This window comes from Pyrus communis, chromosome 2 (genome assembly GCF_041283825.1).
Source record: "Pyrus communis isolate YQ-2024b chromosome 2, ASM4128382v1, whole genome shotgun sequence".
Lineage (NCBI taxonomy): Eukaryota > Viridiplantae > Streptophyta > Magnoliopsida > Rosales > Rosaceae > Pyrus > Pyrus communis.
Genome location: NC_142566.1, coordinates 1,779,584 through 1,801,376, shown reverse-complemented (window position 1 = coordinate 1,801,376; position 21,793 = coordinate 1,779,584). Strand labels below are relative to the sequence as shown.

Genomic DNA, 21,793 nt, shown 5'->3' with positions numbered 1-21,793 from the left:
AGAGTTGAAAGAGCTTCAGATAGCAGGTACACTTTCTATTTCAGGGCTTCATAATATTGTGAATTCTGTGGATGCTTTTGAAGCCAATATGAGAGATAAGCACCTTAACGAACTAGCTTTGACATGGGGATCTGATACCGATGATTTACAGAAAGATATAGAGGTGCTGAGTTTTATGGTAATGATATTTCTGTTGCTAGGCCATTTAGATCTCATCAGTTTTATACTTCAATGATATGTTGGGGTGGCAAGAGTGGTCTCATTTCGGAAATAGCCAAGAAGACGGAGCTTTTCCTCATCTTTGTCAGCTTTATCTGGAAAATTGTCCCAAGCTAACTGAGAAATTACCTGATTATCTTCCATCCTTGGCTACACTTGAAGTAAGGAGACGCGAGCAACTTCTGGGTTCACTTCCAAACTCTCAAGTTATTTTGGAGACACCGTCTAATGATGGTCTGGCCTATGCTTTAAGTGTTCTCAAAAGAAAGTACTGTCGGAAATTATCTCAGCTAAATAACTGCTATGCATTCCTTGGAACATTGAAGATAAAGAGTAGCTGTGATTCAACCAAGTCCATTCCGCTGGACTACTTCCCAAGGGTTAAAGAGCTCAAGTTATATGACTGTTTGAATCTGGAATCCCTTATTCCAATGTTTCTGATAGCCCGACATTCTTGTTCCTCGGTATCTTTAAAATACATAAGTGCCCAAATTTTGTATCTTTTCCCGAAGGAGGACTGCACGCCCCCAACTTGATAGAGCTTATTATATATGAATGCAATAAACTGAGGTCATTGCCAGAACATATGTGCACCAGGCTCTCATCTCTTCGGGCTGTAACCGTAAACTATTGTCCTGAACTTGAGTCATTTCCTGAAGGGGGACTAGCTCCAAATTTGGATATGCTGCGTATCTTTGGATGCAAGAAACTCATTGCCAACCGCATGCACTGGGGTCTGGATAGGCTCATCTCTCTCATATGCTTTGGTATCAGCTTTGAAGAATGCGAAGACGTTGTACCATTTCCGGAGGACAGCCTTCTGCCCACAGTTCTGACTACTCTCTACATCAACAACAGTCCAAATCTTGAGATCCTGGACTCTTAAGGGTTTCCAGAACCCCACCGCTATTCAAGAATTGTTCATTGATAAGTGTAATAAGCTGCAGTGCCTGCCAGAAGAAGGGTTTCATATGTCTTTCTCTTGTGGAGATCAATGAATGCCCTTTGCTGACACAAAGGTGCCAGAGAGAGATAGGGGAAGATTGGCCGAAGATTTCTCACATCACTCGTGTATGCGTTGATGGCTCCTCAATTTCATAAACTGATCAACTCTCTCTCAGGTACTTCTTCCACAATATGTTATTTGAAATCCATGAATGGTTTAATATTAGTAGGGAATCTGAAAATTCTTAGTTCCTTTGCTTGAAATTGTATGACTATAACATGAACAAGCTTAGTACAGTTATCATCGGAACAACAAAATATTTGTTGTCTACCTTGTGCCTCACATGTGCTCACTACTTCTTAGAGGAAGTCTCCCATACGAAGGATTCATCATCGAAAAATCTTTGTTTCTAAGTATTCTGTTTCGTTGCAAAACGTATCTTTATAAATGCTGCAAGCTTGTTCTTACTGTGCTGTTCACTGATCAGGAATTATTTATGTTCATGGATTATTTTGCTCTGGTACCTGCAAAAGCATCAGTGTTCTGGCATTTGTTTCTTGATCTCGATTCAAGTTAGACCATTTGCATCAACACTCAAGTGATTGGAAGTTTTGAATGCAAATGCTTCTCCTCAGAGGCATCACCTGAGTATGCCAGTACAGATGATTGAACGTAGAAAAACAGGAATTTAAGGATTCTCTTTATATTTTTCTGTTAGAGTTCGTGCAGATATTGTAATTCAACCAACCTTTTTTCTTTCATTTCATACCACATTCATTTCGCAGCACTCGCAGACATCATAAGCTTATTGAACAGTGTACACTAGCGTTGATGGGTACGCTATATCGCTAAATCTTGATCGAAGTACGATTTGTTTTGTTATGTAATTTTTTGGTGTTTGTTTTGCAGATTTGAATTTGTTAATCTTGCCGAACGGTTGGCTTTGTTGCCCAATATTATGCATTACAACGGTTCTTAAAACGTTACGCTTTATGGGACATAAACTTCTTCGCCTTACACGGTTGCAGTTTAAAAACACAGCCGAAACACTACCACGACTGGGTTGCAGGGATTGTGCAGAACACTGCCTTTCCTATCAGTGCAACAGAAATAAACCAACATTCAACTCGGAAATAATACAAGCAAGCTAGCTATTTTATAACGATAAACTGTCCGTCTTATTTACGCTGCAAGAGTAGTAGTACACAAAATCACTAATCAAACAATTTTTTTTCCTCTCACAATTGAAGATACACAACGATCATTCGCCCCAAACCAATTGAAAGATATTCTTACTAGCGCTTGCATTGACGGCATTGTTACTCTGTGTTCTAAGCATCTCCTCTTGTGCACGTACATCACCCTCCTAGTTAACAAAATGTTGGTTAAACTGTAATGAGTACAACCAAAGTGCAAAAAACAGCTTCGCTTGATCAATGCAATGACACAGCAGAAATTAATTAAACAAGTTCAAAAATTAAAAGATTATGTAGGTAAATAGATCAACGCAATTAGATAAGCTAATCACATAGAACTTCCACCACAATAGCACTGGTCGAACAGCTGTACTAAGAACAAACTCATGTCATAGAAAGAAATAGGGTGCGAATTTCTCACACGAATGCACTCTTAACTCTTCTGTACTAATGTTATATCATAGAAAACAATCAAGATACGCAGTTGAAATTGAAGTCAGCCAAACATCAACTACATCACAAAGGATTTAAAACGGTTAAGAGCAACTTAGAGTTGATTTATACTCTTAAGCACATTCGTCTCTAAGAATATTTTTTATTTTTTTTAACCAAAAAATATTTAAGTAAAAAGGAGATCTCAGAAAAATTAAAACTAGTGGAGCTAGAATGGAAGATTATAACACGTAGACATCTCTTCTTATAACACAGTAGACTTGATATTTTCAAATTCTCCACGGGTAAACTAATGCATTGAATTCCAACCCAAGGATGGAGGACTTACAAGTAAAGAGTAGGCACGAGCAAGAGATAAAAGTGTCGGGTACATATCCAGAACAGCTATGGCGACTTCCTCAGTTACCTGTGGGACCTGCACATATGAGGTATGATTTATGTAGAGTTTTTCACCATAATCTCACTTAGTCCTCAAAACTAAGCATAAACAAACCGTATCATATACTGACTCAGAAACATCTTAAGAGCGATGTTCCCATTTTTAATCGAATGAGCCATGGACGTACTTTTATTAATGGCGTTTTTATGCTCTACTAGAACTGGAATTTTTTTACGTATACCTCCGCAGTAACACACCTTTTACTTAATAGTTTCTATAAATCCTATATATACACGTTTAAACTAAAAAAAAAAAAAGGTGAAGCATTGAAATTAATTTCCTCAAACCATGTTTATTAAAGGAACGATAGTTTGCTACACTGAGAGATAATAGACAAGGCATCAGTGACTGTCAAACAAGGGATGGTAATCCTAGCTTTCAAATTCATGCATACCTGCATGAGCTGAACGGCAAAAACGTCGCTGACTGTCATTTTATCCAAGTCTTGGCACCTTCTAATAAATTCATCAAAAGGAGGACAAACCCCAGCGTGTTTGCGTTGTTCCTCGGAGAACTTTGATTTGTAATACTGAGCTATTGCTTGAGTAAGATAAACATACTTCTTCAATGTATCAGCCAAGCCAATGGTTCTCTGGACGTCAAATCCCTCCAAAATCTCCGTTGTGAAACAGCTGCACAAGATGAGAATTCAGAGAATAATATATACATTTTGACATCACTAGGATTACTATATCACATAGGGATTTGAGCTATAGATCATCATGGATATTAAATTTAAAAAACATGAAATCAAAATTGAAACTGAAAAGAAAGGATCCTAGAACATGTGGGTTGATGTTCAATCTTCAAGTAAGAAGCAAAGATATGCAGCATTCTTATTTAGAGTTTGACATGTAAAACCTATTGAATTACTAAATCCTTACATGACCCTTATCAGTAAAAAGCAATCATATGTTCTAAACAACCAGCTAGCATTTAACTTAGCCTTCAATAATAATTCCACTTCAACAAGACGGCAACTCAAACTGTAGGGATGAAGCAAGTAAATTTTCAATATGATTACAGATTTATAAGAAAACAGAAGTTTGACGTTCGACATTCTTTTGGAAGCCTAGTTGATGGCTTAAGGTTGGAAATTAGTGTTTCACAAGTGTAGCACGTGGGGTTTGGTTTAGGTACTCGTTTGGGATGGAAATGTTTAATTCTAGGTCTGCTAAAAAGCTGTGTGCCGCTGAACAATACCCAAGGGAAAAACCCTGATGGGTTGTGGTCCTAAAAGCAAAGAAAATACTTGGTGATGCTGTCATAGTGAAACAGAACGTTGATATCAAATCATTACCAAAGTTATTTATCACGGTAATGATTGAATTGAATAGAATTATTTATAGTCAAGTGGTACTGGTGATAGATGTAGCTTTTAAAAATATTTACAAGAATGCTTACGCTGTTTTAATGCTTTCTGCTGCTTCAGAAGTATTTGGATCACCTTCCACAAGATATATCAGTTTCTTGAGTCCACACCTCTGACAATATGCAATTAAAGGACCAACATGTCAGAATAACATAAACAAAAATAGTTTCACAGTAAATCCAAAACTGCATGTAAAAGGTCACACTAGAAGCAGACACAATTTCTCATGTACTTATCCAATGCATGTAAAACATCTGAACTAAAATTGCCAGGCACCAAATCACTGCATTGAGCATGGGTAAATGTTAAAAAATTTCCAATAAGGGACAAACATGTCAAGTTGAACTTATAATATCCATATGTAAGGGGAGAAAAACAATAAGAAGAATTAACTAATAGTAATATGTTTTTAATTGTCAATCTTTCTTTGTGGGAAAGTTAATTCAGTATTTCAACTCAAGTCTCCTATTCATCCTGTAACACTTAAGTTGATAATAAATGCTAAAGGTAAACTCAGAGAAAACACCAAGTTTCCACAATAAAATGGTCACATAACAAGAATAATTTTGCAACTGCAAACCAAAATGCATCCAAAGTATAATAGAAACCAAAATTACACAATACGATAAAGATAAAACATCTAATCTTTTGAATAAGAATCAATACCAAAAGTCTCAATTTCTGATCCCTGTAACGATTATCTCTGATTGAACAGCGCAAATCATCAACATTCTTCCTCTCAACAATAAAATCAAGTACATATTCACTCTCGAGTTGTTTATGACGAGCTATCCAGATTCCATCTCCAACTGGTAACCTCCTAACCTGTAGAAGATTCATTTACTTAATTACAGTTTGCATCAAATGAAGGAGAAGATACTGCAGAAACAATACAGACAAGTACCTCTTAAGTTAGTACGACTAGATTATTTAAATTGTCAAATAAAGATTATAAATCACAGCTTTATTCTAGACGACTTACAGAAGAGACAAACTGAGTTGAGTGATACATAGATAGGGAAAGGAAATCCAAAACCGGTGGCTTTCTTAATAGCAGATTGGGGAAAAATACCAAACCATGCCCCAACTGCAATACTGTCACAGTTTCCAAAACTACATACTGTAAATTCTAACTCCAGGGAAACTGTGTTGTGGCATAGCCTTGATGCAGGTAGTCTGTGAACTGAAAGGTTTTAAGCAAAACGAAGATAAATTCCTGTAAACATTAAGTGGCAATAATAGTATTGAGTCTATTGACAACTCTACAACTAAATACTTTCCTAAAGGACAAAAATCAATGGACCGTTAATTAGAAAACCAGCTCATAAAATAAGCGTTATACAACAAAGATTTCATGATTGTATTTAAAGTTCTAGCTGACCGCAATCATGAAGCAGCAAAATAAGTAAAGCACTATACAAATAAATGATACAGAATGATATGTGAAACCAATAAAGAATGATACAGAACAGTGCAAACTCCCAAAAAATGTACAAAAAAACCATTAGAGGAACTAACAGATAAAGACTACAAGAACTCACCTCTATTTTTATTTTGAATTGAGTACGAACGTTCTCGATAAGTCTCCTAGATCGCGATCTAAAACCACAATGTATAAAATTAATCATAGTAATTACAAACACCAGCAAAGACAATGGACACTGAATATAAGTGAACAACTGAACACTACCAGTTCGACCAACAAAAAAAAAAAAAAAAAAACACTACCAGTGAACACAGAGGAAAAAAAAATACCAAGAATCCATTGGGATGAGCACGTACTAGAGACACAAGTTACATCAAGACAGAGACATGGAAACACGTAAAATAAAATAAAATTTCGGACATGGAGTCATGGACACAGACAGATAAGGATATACTCTAATATATTCTGAAAGTTATTTCTAGAATTTGATAGGATTCAAGACTGACTAACAATAGGATTTCTATAGAATTGGATTACTATAGTACTTCCCGTATCTATGGGACGAAGAATAGGATTCCTATAGAACCTCCCAGATAGTGATTTATTCAAAACTCTTTTCATCAAGATTCAAGACAGAATAACAAGTATCTTTAACTAGTTTCATCATTTAAAAGAAAACTGCATATATGGCAGATGTCAAAATCATAAGTTACTGACCCCTGAGTGGCAAATTGCTCCCGATCATCCAGTACCAAGATTACTTCATATGCATCATCAAATCTCTCACCAAAGCTTAGCGGTGGTATAGATAAAACACTCGAACTTGCTTCCAATCCATTCGAACATGACTTTGGCACAGAATGACTCTAATAAAGTCAACAAGTCAATGAGGAGAAACACAGGTAGGGCAGGTGGTTTAAATTCCATGACTCTGCCCTTTTATACAGTACTCAGTATATTCCATATGTATCAGTCAGATATGCAAGATGTAGCCACAAATTAACATCCTAATTTAACTAAGTTCACATGTCACATACCGTGGAAGAACAAGCTCTAAGTGTAAAATATTTTGGTAATGACTCATCCGAATTAATTTTTGGCACATGTCCACCATTGAGAGAAAATTTGGCCAGTCTATTCTCACTCACTACAAAATCTCTGTGACCTGAGTAATTATAGTAAGCTTTATAAGACGGGGTTTAGATAGTTTAGGAGAATTTCAGCATGCTCTATCACTTAGAAGCATATAAAGCAAGCTTACCATTCGCAACCGCATGAGTGAGTGGTGCTGGACAAAGATCTTCCCTCAAAGTTTGAGACTTCAAATGCAAACCATAAACTTCATCTTCTCGAAGACGACACAGAACAGATGGCCATAGTGAAGACATCTCCTTGTCATTGGAAGTTTCCGAAACTTCAGTAAAAGCTTGAACAATTTGTTCTCTAGAATACCCCATGCACATATACTACAGAAACAAGACAATTAATGAAGATAGAATTTTGACCTAGACAAAGCAAGTAATTAGAACTTATACTTCAAAGTACTATGACCAGAGGATGCAAAAAGAATGTAATATTTCATATGCTTCTTTATAGTTCAACTGAAGAAATCTCATATTTATTTGCGTACAAGAACATCAATGGATCTTGGACCTTCTCAACTTTGGTTTTCTGCCCCGAAATATCTCCATGAACAATTTGGAAGACAGGTGAAGTGTGTAAAAGTCAAATTCCATTCAGGATACAGGTGTTGGCCAAAACAAAATCTCGTATTGCAAATATAATATCAATATCAGTTTATAAGCAAGGGAAACCGCAATCCATGACATGAGGGGATACCGTGGAGAAAGACAATCTATCATAGGAAAAGTATCATCCAACTTGAGCAACTAACAATGCACGCTTTAATTAAAAGATAAATCTTGGATAGGATGATGTTTTGAAATAAAAACAAAATTATGAAGATGTAAACTGGTTATTTTTCCCAATCCATAATTCAATTTAAAAATTAAAAGCTAGATGGATATACACCTTGTCAAGGTATTCCTGTGGAATATCAAAGGATTTCTCCTTTGGACTCAAATTAGTGGAGACCAATGTCGCCACAGTGGCTGAGTCATGATGAGCAAGCTCCTGATGTGAAATATCGTCCCCATTTCCAGAAAGCCCTGTGGAATGAGAAGTCTTTCCCACAGGTTTTTCCATACCAGACCTCACGAGACATTCACTTGCAGTTACCTTACCTTCTGGAGTAAGCATGTACCTACAGTTTCTACAGCATTACACATCTGCTAATAGGTACAAATGCAATACAAGTGCAACTTGAAATTTATAGGTCTAATTTTACAAGAATTGCTCGCAATAACACATGATTTTTGGTACAGGCAAGTACTAAATCATCTTGAAACTAGCCATATCACACAAAAGTTCTAGGGCTAAGAATCGTACATTTTCTTAAGCCTCTTATCAGATGAAATTTACCTAAAACCAAATGTTTTTCCACATTCCAGCTGAGATACATGCTTCTGTTAAACAGAAAAGACTTAGGTACCACAACTCAATATTTATTCTAATAACCCCATATCCTAGTCTAATAGTAAATCATCCTTCGCATCAAAGTAGATCTCTCCTACTATATTATTTTTAATGGTGAAATGATTTTGTCAGTAATTCAACTTTCACAAAGACAAAGTGATAACTTATTCCTGTTCCTAAGCTATGTAAAATGTTTTCATATAGAAATAAGAGGGAATAGGTTAGCTAAATTGCCATTTAAATTTATAAGCGCTGCGGCAGAAAAAAAAAAAAGTATAAGATAATTAAACAAATCCTTCTTAGCATAAAGTAACTAACACAGCAAATCAACAACAACAACAAAACAAAAAAAAAAAAAAAAAAAAAAAAAAAAAAAAGGGGAAGAAGCAAAAGCCATACTTTGCTGGGTTACTTGATTTCACAACCAGTCCCTTGTTTATTAATGTCGTCATGCAGGACCATCCACTATACCATTCCCTTGCAGAAGTTGCAAAGTGTCCAGGTTTTCCCTTTCCCTTCTCTGGCCTAAAAACAAACCAGGTATAAGAACATCACATGCATCCGTATTAAACAAAAATGACAAAAAAATTTAGAGAACTAATATAATCAATCAACATCATACAAAATTGGCACACGAGAAAGTCCACTTGCTTCAGCAGCATCAATAAGCTCCTGTTTACGCATAAATTCATTCCCATTTTCAGTTCCCCTGACGAAAAACTTATCATTAACTCCTACTTCCAAAATTTGACAAAACACATTCAATTACAAATAATGTAAGTGCATACTTAGTTAAGCACAATTCCAGTTTACCTGTAAAGTGTGATCAACAATGCATACGCTACAGAATTCTTTTGTGGAACATAACGTCTGCTTCCTTTGGTTATCTTACCTAAAATACACACACATTTGAGAAAAACAGCAATGAATTTAACATGTATATCATATAACCAGAATGTAAAGCCAATGAATTATAAAAGTACCCTTTTTAGTTATGTCTTCTGGTTCAGAATTGTCTGAAGCAGTATCAAAAAATCCTTTCATAAGCTTCAAAATCCACTTCCCTATGCCCCTGCACTAAAATATGAACAGTTCACATCTTGCCAATAAATCGAAACATGAAATGGCAAACCCCTCAACAGGTTTTCAAATCATAAAGACGTTGATTTGTCTGTCAAGATAAGCAGTAATAGCTCAAATTCATCATTAAGCTTCCGGTGTGAAGGTGTCTTCTTATTCCACAAAATCATCTAAACTCCTAGAAGAAAACAATAAACTAAACTTGGACTGCAACCAGTATAACATGGCAAAGTGAACAAAATTAGAAAAAAATTATACTATTCAAACAACTCAAAGAAAAATTCAAACTTTAACGTCCCACATTGCCCAGAAACATAACAAACAATCCTTCGATTAATTAAGTTTTCAAACCCCCACAAGTGACAATCTTGCACTCCAAGAATGATCAGAATTCAACGCTAATTACCGAAAAAAATGCTAACTTTCTCGAAAACTCACTTGATTTGGGAAAAATCTTTGAGCGTTTTAATAGGGTTCTTGGATTTGCAGAGGTTGGCGTAAGCCTTGGAAAGAGTCATTTCGATGTTCTCGGAAATGCCCTTGGGCTTTTGATCGGCCATTTCCTGCCACTTGCTCAGCATGTACGTCGCAAGCTCTTCGTTCTCCGGGCAAATCACCGTGCGCTTCTGCCGCTCCATTGATTTGGGGATTTGGGGATTTTCAATTTTCAGTGAGGAGGAAAAGGGTGGGCGTCGAAGAAGATAAACGAGTACGGAGTAGGGACCAAGGAGGGAGTTCCAAATTGAAATTAAAATTCATGAGTTGGCGTGTCGCAAGTCCACTTTCCAGATTTTGGAGCACAAGAAAATAGAAATGTGCATATTTTCCCATTTTAGCCCCTCTATTAAGTCAATAGATTATAAGGAAGAATGGTAATTTAGTAAAATACTCAATTTACTAAAGGTTTTAAATCACAAGATAATAATTATTTTGTTTGTTAATTCGAAAATTTGTTCATAAAAAACTATTTTATGTTAGATTTGGAACTTTGAAATATCAATTTGACTTGAGATAAAGCTGGGCAACAAAATTTTAGTCCGAAAATCCAAATTTTAGCTCACAACCTAAACATCTCAAATTTCAAGCTAAAAATCCAAAACTCAAAATCCAGTCTCGATCCATCCCGAAATACCACAAACATTTCAAAAATCTTGAAAATTGGGAATACATAAATTTTGGTTCGGGATTGATCTTCAAATTCGTGTCCCGAAAAAATTTGGTTTGGGACCCCATACGAACCACCCCTATAGATTTGTACAACATTTTGATCTCACATGTGAGAGACCGCTAGCCTAACCAAGCAATGCATTTATAGGAATATGAATCCACAATGAGGAAAGGATGAACCTTATATGTTCTGACAAGTAAGTTTGGCTAATGGTAGGACCAAAAAAAAAAAAAGGGCTTATTAAAGGCATGGCGTGAGATTAGTCATTCAGATATGTTAAAAAGGGTCTAAAACAAAAGATATATTTACATTAAGCCCCGTTTAGTATAGTTTTTTTACCAAAAGTTGTTTCATTTTAATTTTTTTTTTTTTTTTTTTTTTTGGACAAATGTTGTTTCATTTTAAAGTTAATCAATAAAAAAATTGTTTGATAAAATTAAAATATCTTATTTTTAAAGAAACTTTAACGAAAAGCTCCTAGTACTATTCACTTTAACGAAAAACCACATTCTTACACTAAAAAGTCAATCATGGTACTATTTACTTTATCCTTTATTTTGTCATTATCGTTAAAACTCAAAGTTTTCAAACTCTTTTTATTAGTTTTCCTTATTTTTAAAGCAATGACCTCCAAATAACATCTATGAATTACTTTTAAAAGCTGTTTTTATAAAAAGCGGGGAGCCTTCAATAACTATTTTTAATTCATGTAATACCCTCATTAATTTTTAAAAATGACAAAAGGACATTATTTATCATTCTACATAAATTTTTTCCTTGAAAAACAAAGTAATTGTCACCACCTACCACTAAAACCACTAACTTTACATTGCCACCGCCACCACAATCGTCACTACCACTACCATCACCACCATTGCCACGACAATTCCCATTACCACAACTTTTATTATCATCACCGCCCCCGCCTTCACCACAACCACCATCGCCACTGCCACTATTATAACATTTGTGCATCAACCACCACACCCCACTATTCACACCACCACTATACCTTTACAATTATTCTTGTCATCACTACCACCACCGTTAGCCCCACAGCCACTGCCATTACTATTGTCACTGCCATTGCAACCATAGTCATTGCCACCACCTACGACTGCAACAACCAACCTTATATCACTACCTTCATCAACACCAGCATCATTGTCATTGTCATTATCATCGCCAATAGCACTACAATCACCACCACTGCCGTTATCACCGCCCACACTACTATGTCCATTTTTGTCATTATTTATGATTATATCACTTTACATTATGACACACCCCAACCAGAGTCGAGGCATGCTGGCCGACACTCAAATGTGACATAACCAAAAAGGAAAGTGAAACATAAAAATATGGATAAATTTAAACTAAAGCTAACATTTATTAAATCTAAAGTAAAGATTGCGCAGTAGTGGGAAGAACCCATAAAACACAAGTGTTCAGAGTATAGACGACAATACAACAAAAGTAGAGAAGTTGAAACTAGTTAAGGTACTTATTACACAACCGGAAATAATCTCCTACATTTATTTGTGGAAATGTCAGAACCGCCCGAAATCCCTCGTATGCCACAGAGAATTCAGCTAGCTAAGTTCTGGAGGGGCGAAAAACAGAAGGTGAGTAGGCAAAAACAAAGGCTATAAAACACATTTATTTTCTGAACATACTAACCCCTCGCCATAAAACACGTATAGTTTCCAGAAAATCATACTACATATAAGTATGAAATCAAATGTAAATCAACACTAATTCCAGAAATACGTCAATCATAATATCTCAACTGTAGCATAAGTAAATCAAGTGTTCATCAATCTATGCTTACACACGAGTTCATGCAAAGGGATTCTGACATGAACAAGATTGGGTGTAATCATAATATACGCTTTAGTATTACAATCACATGAAGACTGGCACTAGGCGCATCACATACGAGTTGGAGTTGCCTATTGCAACCTGTATGACAGGATTGTCACCTACAATGGATCCAAGGTGAACGTGCGGTGCGATGTGAACATACAAGTGAAGCCTGGCCCAGGCCCAGGCGAGTACTACACCGATGCAAGCATGCATGATGAGCAAGTATAATGTATATGAACAAGCCTTGACAATATATATATCTCAACAATATAATGGCATTTTTAAACTTATATAAAACATGGCATGATAGGCATAAAATTAATCAAAACACCCTGAGCTGATATCACATGTCCCAAGAATGACACATGATCCAGCTAGAACTAGCATTTACAATTGATTCTCCCTTAGCTTCTTCAAAACCAGACGTAAGTGTCTAGCATGGTCAGCCTCGCTCTTAAAATACACCAAAATGTCATCGATGAAGACAATTACGAACCTGTCAAGATACGGACGAAATACCTGATTCATCAGGTCTATAAAAGCTACTGGAGCATTAGTTAACCCGAATGGCATCACAAGAAACTCATAATGACCATATCAAGTATGGAAGGCTATTTTCGGAACATTATCACTTCTAATCTTCAGTTGATAATAACCAGACCTTAGATCAATTTTTGAGAAAACGCAAGCACCACGAAACTGATAAAAAAGATCATCGATTCAAGGCAACAGATAATGGTTTTTAATTATCACCCAATTCAGCTGTCTGTAATCGATACATAGCCTCAATGTTTCGTCTTTCTTTCTCAAAAAACAAGACTGGAGCTCCCCAAGGGGAAGTGCTCGACTAAATAAACCCCTTATCAACAAGTTCTTGCAATTGATTTTTTAATTCCCTCAACTCCGCATGAGCCATACGATAAGGAGTTAGAGAAATAGGGTATGTACCTGGAATTAGGTCGATGGTGAACTCCACTTCACGATCCGATGGTAGGCCAGGTAAATCGTCAGGAAAAACATTAGGAAAATGTCTGACTACCCGAACATCTTCCACACGAGCAAGAGTCTCCTCAGTCATCATTACATGAGCTAAGTAGCATTGACAACCCTTCCTCAACATCCGTTTTGCCTTCATGGTAGAGATAACTCTGTGTTTCATACCACTATGTTCGCCGACAAAAGTTACAATAGGCATGCTTGGTCGATGGAAAGTAACAATTTTCTGGCTACAATTCAACATTGCATAATTGTAATCTAACCAATCCATGCCCAAAATAACATCGAAGTCAACGATGTTTAAGGGAACAAGATTAGCTGGCATTACTATGTCCTCGATAAGAACGGGACATCCTCGGTACTCCCAACTAACATAACAAATTTCACCTTTAGGCATCGAGAACTCCAAATCATAATCGAGGGGGAGTAGGGTGAGGTTGAGTTATTTGAGCAAACATATGGGAAATAATCGAATAAGTAGCACCCGAGTCAATTAAAATTCCAGCAAAGTGGCCAAGAACATTCAACATACCCATGATCAAGTCGGGATTACTCTGAGCATCAAGAATGGTGATGTTGTTGATGTGACCCTGCACTTGATGTCTGCCTCCACGACCTCTATTCGCCTATTTCTGATTGTCGCGTCCTTGATTACTTTGACCCTGATTGTTTTGATTAGTCTGCCTACCCAAGCCGCCACTGCTAGAAGCTACATTAAGAGTTTGGTACTATCCTCTAGCATACCACTATGCTCCACCACCCTGGTATGGTGTATAACCTCCTGGTACTGCTGATAGCCACCCTGGCAATATGGAACATCAGGTGGGTACTGATACGCTCATCCCGGATACTGGGGTATGTTGCCCTAGTAATGGAAAACACCACCATAACCTGTCTGCTGGTAGGTACCAGGTCCTAGAATCTATTGTAAATGAACTATATGTAGTAGTGTAGAAGGCTGATTTTTTTTATTCTGAGGGCATTGATTAGATTTGTGCCCTATCTAACCGCATGTGTAGCATCTACTACTTCTTCTCTTACATTCACCGTAGTGACGATTATTGCACCTGTGGAAAAATTAAGCACCAAAATTGTTAGGGTTCCTTTGATTCTAAAAACGGGAACTGTCAATGGATTTGCCGCCCCTTCGAGGTGTATTGGAACTTAAACCACCACTAGATGATCCAGAACTATTACCGCTTCTCTTAAAATGCTGAGTCTTTCGAGGACCAAAGGATGACTGCCCCATGTTATTATTCTTCTAAGTATTACTATTATTCTCTTCATCATCACGGTTATTCTTAGAATCTTCAACACGAAGCAGAATCTCAAAGAATTCTTGGTAGGTGGAGCATGGAGTAAAAGCCGCCAAATAACGTAGTCGTTTATGAGTCATCTTCTTAAATTGACGAAGCATCTCTCTGGGATTCTCAGCGATAGCTGGATTATATCAAGATAAATCAGTGAACCTTCGGTGATACTATATGGCTAACATTTTACCCTGCTTCAATTCTATGAATTCGTCTCTCTTTCGATCTTGGTATTCAGGAGGTGTGAACCTGGCCTCAAATAAGCGCCTGAAAACATCCTAGCTCATGGCATCCTGAGCAAACAACGGGCGTGACTCCTGAGCCTATCATGATTCTGTTCCCAGACGAAAGAACCAAGTCACTATTTCGACCCATCGCTCCGCTAGAAGATTCCCTTGTAACTACATAATGCGAAAAGTCTTTTCAACATGGTCGATCCATTCCTCGAACTTCTCAGGTCCTTCGTTGCCAAAGAAATTATTTATCTGAAGATAGGACATGGTTTCTAAGGTAGTCTTTTAAGGAGGACGAAGTGTTGACTGAATAGCGCTGACAATAGTGTAACATCCCACGTCGACCAACAGAGAAGGGGTGATGTGCCTTATATGTAAATGCCCACCTCCATATAGCATGAAGCCTTTTGGGGACTCACTGGCTTCGAATTCCGTGGAAACTTCGAAGTTAAGTGAGTTAGGGCTAGAGCAATCCCATGATAGGTGACCCACTAGGAAGTTGCTCGTGAGTTCCTAGAAATAAAACCGTGAGGGCATGACCCAAAGCGGACAATATCATGCTACGGCGGAGTCGGTCTGGGATGTGACAAATAGCCTCACCGAGTTGCCCAAAATCAGGAAAGTTTGTCTCATAAGGGACAGGTGGCGCTCTACGAGGTGGCATGATTTTGACATAAGAGATAAAAAAGTATTAGGATCTATAACACATACGAGGAATGCAGGACTACCAAACCTATGCTCTGACACCAAACTAACACACCCCAACAAGAGTCGAAGCATGCTAGTTGACACCCAAATGTGACGTAACCAAAAAGGAAAGTAAAGCATAAAAATATGGATAAATTTAAACCAGAGCTATCATTTATTGAATCTAAAGTAGAGAGTGTGTAGTAGTGGGAAGAACCCATAAAACACAAGTGTTCAGAGCATAGATGACAGTATGGCATAAGTAGAGAAGTCGAAACTAGTTAGGGTACTTATTACACAATTGGAAATAATCTCCTACATTTATTTGTGGAAATGTCAAAACTGCCCGAAATCCCTCATATGCCATAGAAAATTCAGCTAACTAAGTCTTAGAGGTAGGGGTAGGTTTGGTTCCGTTTGGTTCGGTTTTTTTGCCAAAATCGAAAACCAAACCAAAATTACTGTTTGGGTCAGTAATACATCTTCCAAAGGAGTATAAATAAAATCAAAGTCCCATTTGAACATAATCGTCAAAATAAGCATTCCAAATTTCTAATAGAATCATCAAAGACAATGAAAATAAATATTCAATTCAAAGTCCAATTATAATCAAGTCTTCCAAAGTCCAAAGTTAAATAAATATCAAAGTTCAAATCTTCCAAATGTCCAAACTTAAAATAAACATCAAAGTTCAAGTCTTCCACACCTAAAATAAACATTCCAAAGTTTAAGTCTTCCACACCTAAAATATCATTCATGAAGGCCTGGTAATTTAGAACTTCCCCTGATTTCGTAATGCACAGTACAACTACCTCAACACCTGCACCATAATGAATCAAAGCCTCAAAATTATTCACTTCAACCTTCTACATTGTTTTTTCAACGCAACAATAGTAGGATTTTATAGATAAGAGCCAAAAGTTTTACACGTAAAGGCACACAAACCCTCAGGCACCCTTCTACATTGTAAATGCACCCTAGATAGTAGTTAAAAGCTTAAACACCCACTATACCATTTTAACTTCATTACCAAATTCAAATGATAAAAATCACCAAAAGACCGCGTGGATGTGGAGTTATCATAGTTCATGTAACAGGTGGACACAAAAACTAATAGACGTAATCACCCAAGAAAAAGGTTTTAGAAAAGCACATTGGGACGAATAAACTACATCTTGTTTTCATGGTTTATAGATTAAAAGTTGCTTTCTAAAATCTAAACTGTATCAGTCCTCCATCCTAAGCAACCTCTCACTCTCATTCCTCCATGGCTCAGATCAGTCCATGTACTTTTCAGTCTCCAACTTAAACATATACACTTAAATATTATAGCACTACTTCTTCCATAACATACGTTCAAATTTTTCCCTTTTTTTTTTTTTTTTTTCAGAATTTTGATTTTACTTTCAAATGAGCCTTGGCGCAGAGAGCAGTGCAACAATGGTCCAAACAATCACAGAGAGCAAACATTCAAACCAAACCTCTAAAACTTTATTAAACGTGAGAGTGTGAATTTTAAACATTAACAAATTGAAAGTGAAAGTGTGAGTGTGGGTGTTAAACATTGAGAGTGTGAGTGTTAAACATTAAGAAATTAAAAGTGAGAGTGTGAGTGTTAAACATTCCAACTATAATTCTCCATCGATTTTCAGATTTCTTAGATCGTGAATAAACCCTCCAACTCACATTAAGAAATTGAAAGGCTTGACAAGCCCCAATTTTCACAACAAAGAATGAACACATATATCACTTTGTTAATCATGGATTTAATTTTTCCGCACATTTTGATCCCAACAGGTAATTAGCCATTCACAAACAAACAAACAAAAAAAAGATTAATTTTTTAAATATATTGAGTAATATTAACCAAAATTCAATACAATCATATATATATAAAAAAGAATGGAAGAAAAACCCTAATTTTAACCAAATTGAATGAAGAAATGAATTGGGGGAAACACATGGCTTTCAATCAAAGTTTTCAAACAAGAAATAATAGAGAATTTTTGATGCACCTGAGTCACTTTCGACTGACGCTGATTGCCGATGAGAGAAGTAATAACTCGTCCTGTACTCTGACCTATGTAAGACTCAGGCTTTAGAGGTTTGGTTTGAATGTAGAACATAAAATTAAACGTGAGAGTGTGAGTGAGACTAACCTTTTGTTGTGAGTGAGAATGGTCACCGTTGGGAATGAGAGATAGAATTTGAGAGAGTGATTGAATTGAAGACCAAGAGAGATAGGAGGTTGCGCGAACTGGGAGTGGGAAAACAGGAGAGACCGAGAGATGAGGAGGACCTAGGTTTAGGTTACACTCGGGGTAAAACGGTGGCGTTTTAGAATTAGGATCATTAATTAATAAAATAGCATAAAACGACGTCGTTTTGAAGAACTTCTGTTCGGTTCGATTTTCGAACCCCAGAAACCGAAACCGAAACCAAACCAGATAGATTCGATTCAGTTTGGTTTTTTCAGCCTCGGTCCGATTTTTTTTTATTTTCAGTTTTTCCAACCCACCCCTACTTGAAGGGGCGAAAAACAAAAGGGTGAGTGGGCAAAAACAAAAGTTTTTAAAACACATTTATTTTTTGAACATACTAACCCCTTGCCATAAAGCACATATAGTTTCTAGAAAATCATATTACATATAAGTATGAAATCAAATGTAAATCAACAGTAATTTCAAAAATACGCCAATCATAATATCTCAATTGTAGCATAAGTAAATCAAGTGCTCATCAATCTATGCTAACACACGTGTTCATGCAAATGGATTCTGGCATGAACAAGATTGGGTGTAATCATAATATACGCTCTAGTACTACAATCACGTGAAGACTGGTGCTAGGTGCATCACATACGAGTCGGAGTTGCCTATTACAACATGTACGACAGGACTGGCACCTACAATGGATCCAAGGTGAGCGTGAGGTGTGATGTGAACATACACGTGAAGCCTAGCCTTGGCCTGAGCAAGTACTACACTGGTGTAAGCATGCATGATGAGCAAGTATAATGTATATAAACATGCCATGACAATATATAAATCTCAACAATATAATGACATTTTTAAAATTAAATAAAACATGGCATGATAGGCGTAAAATTAATCAAAACACTTGTGGAAACTATAAAAATTTATATATTATATATATAAACAAATGCCCACTCACTGATATGTAGTCGAATCGTAGCCTCCTAGCCTTGCTTCTCTACGTACCTCCTCAGGGTAATTTTCTCCTATATGACAAACAACTATACTCATTAATTAATTAGGACATACACTAAAAGGCTATGAAAATCCCCCATAGTTTGCTCAAATGAAGGGTTTAAATGTACAAAAACATTACAAACGACGTCACGGACTTGTACACGACAACCACTCGCCGCCAGGAGGCCGGATGCGCCTACAAGTGTTGCCAGATTCCCAGGGAATATTCCGTCAAATTTGATGGAATATTCTGTTAACTTTAATGGAATATTCTCCTTCTTCTTTGGTTGTCCGCCGCCATCTGGTTCATCGTTTCTGGAAAAAGTCACCGGATTTCTGGAAATTTTTTTAAAACTTTGTATCTTCTTCATTTCTTAACCATTTTTTATGTACTTTATATGGAAATGAAGCTTATGAAGAGTAAAACAAGTCTATACATTATGGAAGTCCAAAAAGTGGACGGAAATGGACTGAAATTAGCTCAAAGCTCTCGGACCTATTTTCAACTCCTTGAAACTATGTGTTTCAATGTTGGCTTAGCTTCAAGCTTGAACTAGAGACCTCAAGGAGTTGTGTGGATGCTTCCAAATCTTCCAAAATCTTGTAACATGAACGGGAAGTCGTCGGAGAACTCACACCTGAGTTGGAGCTCCGAGTTGCTTTGAGTTGGAAGCTTAAAACATCACCATTTTAGGATTGGTTTGTACTGATGGGCTTGTGGGGATGAGAGAAGTATGATGGTGGTGGTTTGAAGTTCAATCTGTGAGGTTTGATGATGATGTATGGTTGTTGCAGAGAGGGGAGACACGCTGTGAAAGAGGAAAGAATGAGAATATGAGAGAAAAAGAGAAAGGTTTTCTAATTGGACAAAAGATAGAGACAGAAAGAGAGAGAGAGAGAGAGAGAGAGAGAGAAAGAAAGAAAGAAGCTGTCTGATTGGGTGAGAGAAATGAGGAAAGTGACTGTAACAAGTACTATTTAGTTACGATCACGAGAAAAATAAATTAAAAGCCAAATAACTAGGTCCACGTCAGGTTCCCCTTTGCCAATAAGGACATAAACGTCATTTTACATACTCGGTAAGAAATTTACATGGAAAATTAGGGACAGGCCGTCACACATTAAATTTACCAAATGCTTTTATGCAACTTTTCATTCACAACACTTTTAAAAATACAATTTATCAAACGCTCAACTGCTTTATGTTACAACTAATTATTCTTAAAGCACATCAAGTAGTTTTTTTTTTTTTTTTTTCCCTAAAGAAGAACAACAATCTCAAACTAGCCCTAAGAGGTGAAGAAGTAAATTGTTAGTGGATTCACCTAAAATCTCTCACCTCACACGTGAAGAGAATATCACTAGACTATAGTACTAATTGATAATCTATATTTAAAATCATTAAAAAAAGAATTTCATAGTTTATTTTCTTCGATTGTTTTATTTATTGTGTACGAGATGAGGATCTCCTAAGTAGATTTTTCCTTTTCAATATGGGATTCTAATTAGTGGAGCATAAAAATTTGAGTAAAGTGAGATAGAAGAGAAGAATTTTGGAAAAAGAAACGTAAATAAAGAGATAAATCCGCTTCCGTTTTGTACAATTAGTCTAAAAAGTAAAAAGAGTTCACATGTAAGATTCAACCCTTCATAAAAGCAAACCAAAAATGTAACGTAAGTTATGCACAGATGTACCAAATCCCGGATCCTAAATGCGAAGTGTCCTCAAATGGCTTCCTCAAAATCCTTATATAAACCACGCAACTCACCCCCACCCCCCCACAACATACACATCCAACACAGAGGGAACAGCAAACAAAAACACAAAAGAAAGAGAAATGGAAATGCTCAATTTTCGCTTTGCAGGTTTGGCCGTCCTTTTCATCACCGGAGTTGTATTCTCCGTTGAAATTGGCGGGGTTGTTGGGCAGTTATGCGGAGCTGACATTGGAGGACTTGTAACACAATGCGCAGCCTATGTGCAAAAGGGCACGCCCATGACAGATCCATCTGAGGCATGCTGCGAGTTGATTAGGCAAGTGGACATTCCATGCGCATGTAAGCACGTGACCAAGAAGGTGGAACAGATGGTTGACATGAATAAGGTTGTTCATGTCGTTTCCTACTGCGGTAAACCTGTTCCTAAGGGAATGAAGTGTGGAAGTGAGAACCCTAACCTAGCTCTCTCTCTCTCTCTCTCTCTCTTATTCAATTAATTTATAATCTCAATAATATATACCCACACATATAATATATAAATTATTTGTTGTAGGAGAACTTATAAGTGGTTGGACTTAACACAAAACAGAGGAATTAAACGATAATATTAATACATATACATATATATATATATATATGTTTTTCTGCAGAATTTGGTATATTGGAGATCATTGTTCTAACAAAGTTTACATATGTACTGCAGGTTATACAGTTCCTCCTGTTAGTGGTTGAAGCGTTAGATATGTGCTTGTGGTTGTAGACAAAGTGGCATCCAATGGAAGAACTAAAAAAGACTAAGTCATATGATGTAATGATATATTTGGAACAATTAATATGTACTTTATCGTTGATGTGAACTTATTCGAAGGGTCCAATATAAGGTAAATTTTTCTTTATTTTAATTTTTATTTTGTTATGAATTGTTAGATTAGGGAC

The 21,793-nt window shown here is 36.7% G+C and overlaps 2 protein-coding genes across 3 annotated transcripts; one reads left to right on the top strand and one right to left on the bottom strand.

The window, feature by feature from the left end:
- Nucleotides 1-2,299: 2,299 nt before the first annotated feature.
- MUS81 (Restriction endonuclease, type II-like superfamily protein) lies at nucleotides 2,300-10,467 on the bottom strand. 2 transcript variants are annotated; one of them, XM_068488879.2, is made up of 15 exons: nucleotides 10,105-10,467; nucleotides 9,570-9,658; nucleotides 9,400-9,478; nucleotides 9,209-9,295; nucleotides 8,986-9,111; nucleotides 8,083-8,314; nucleotides 7,313-7,517; nucleotides 7,089-7,216; nucleotides 6,769-6,917; nucleotides 6,167-6,224; nucleotides 5,292-5,450; nucleotides 4,658-4,737; nucleotides 3,648-3,885; nucleotides 3,143-3,229; nucleotides 2,300-2,531 (listed from the first exon to the last, which is right to left on the bottom strand). In XM_068488879.2, the coding sequence occupies exons 1-15, from the start codon at nucleotides 10,302-10,304 to the stop codon at nucleotides 2,427-2,429; spliced, it is 2,022 nt and encodes a 673-aa protein (XP_068344980.1). In that variant the 5' UTR covers nucleotides 10,305-10,467; the 3' UTR covers nucleotides 2,300-2,426. The 2 variants fall into 2 exon arrangements, with proteins under 2 accessions (XP_068344980.1, XP_068344981.1); XM_068488880.2 differs by having other exon boundaries at nucleotides 7,313-7,442; nucleotides 10,105-10,431.
- Nucleotides 10,468-20,933: 10,466 nt separating this feature from the next.
- On the top strand, nucleotides 20,934-21,589 carry LOC137748075 (uncharacterized). The gene is made up of 2 exons (XM_068488169.2): nucleotides 20,934-21,301; nucleotides 21,561-21,589. Exons 1-2 carry the CDS (start codon nucleotides 20,977-20,979, stop codon nucleotides 21,587-21,589), a joined length of 354 nt encoding a protein of 117 aa, XP_068344270.1. The 5' UTR covers nucleotides 20,934-20,976.
- Nucleotides 21,590-21,793: the final 204 nt, after the last annotated feature.

Bases quoted from the DNA above. Each gene is read 5' to 3' on its own strand.
- MUS81 (XM_068488879.2), bottom strand. From the start codon at position 10,304: ATGGAGCGGCAGAAGCGCACGGTGATTTGCCCGGAGAACGAAGAGCTT. The intron at 7,518-8,082 runs GTGTATATCCAT...TTGTTTCTGTAG, and splicing joins CACAGGAATACCTTGACAAG to TATATGTGCATGGGGTATTC. The intron at 5,451-6,166 runs GTGAGTTCTTGT...AATCTTCTACAG, and splicing joins AATTCAAAATAAAAATAGAG to GTTAGGAGGTTACCAGTTGG.
- LOC137748075 (XM_068488169.2), top strand. From the start codon at position 20,977: ATGGAAATGCTCAATTTTCGCTTTGCAGGTTTGGCCGTCCTTTTCATC. The intron at 21,302-21,560 runs GTGAGAACCCTA...TATGTACTGCAG, and splicing joins TAAGGGAATGAAGTGTGGAA to GTTATACAGTTCCTCCTGTT.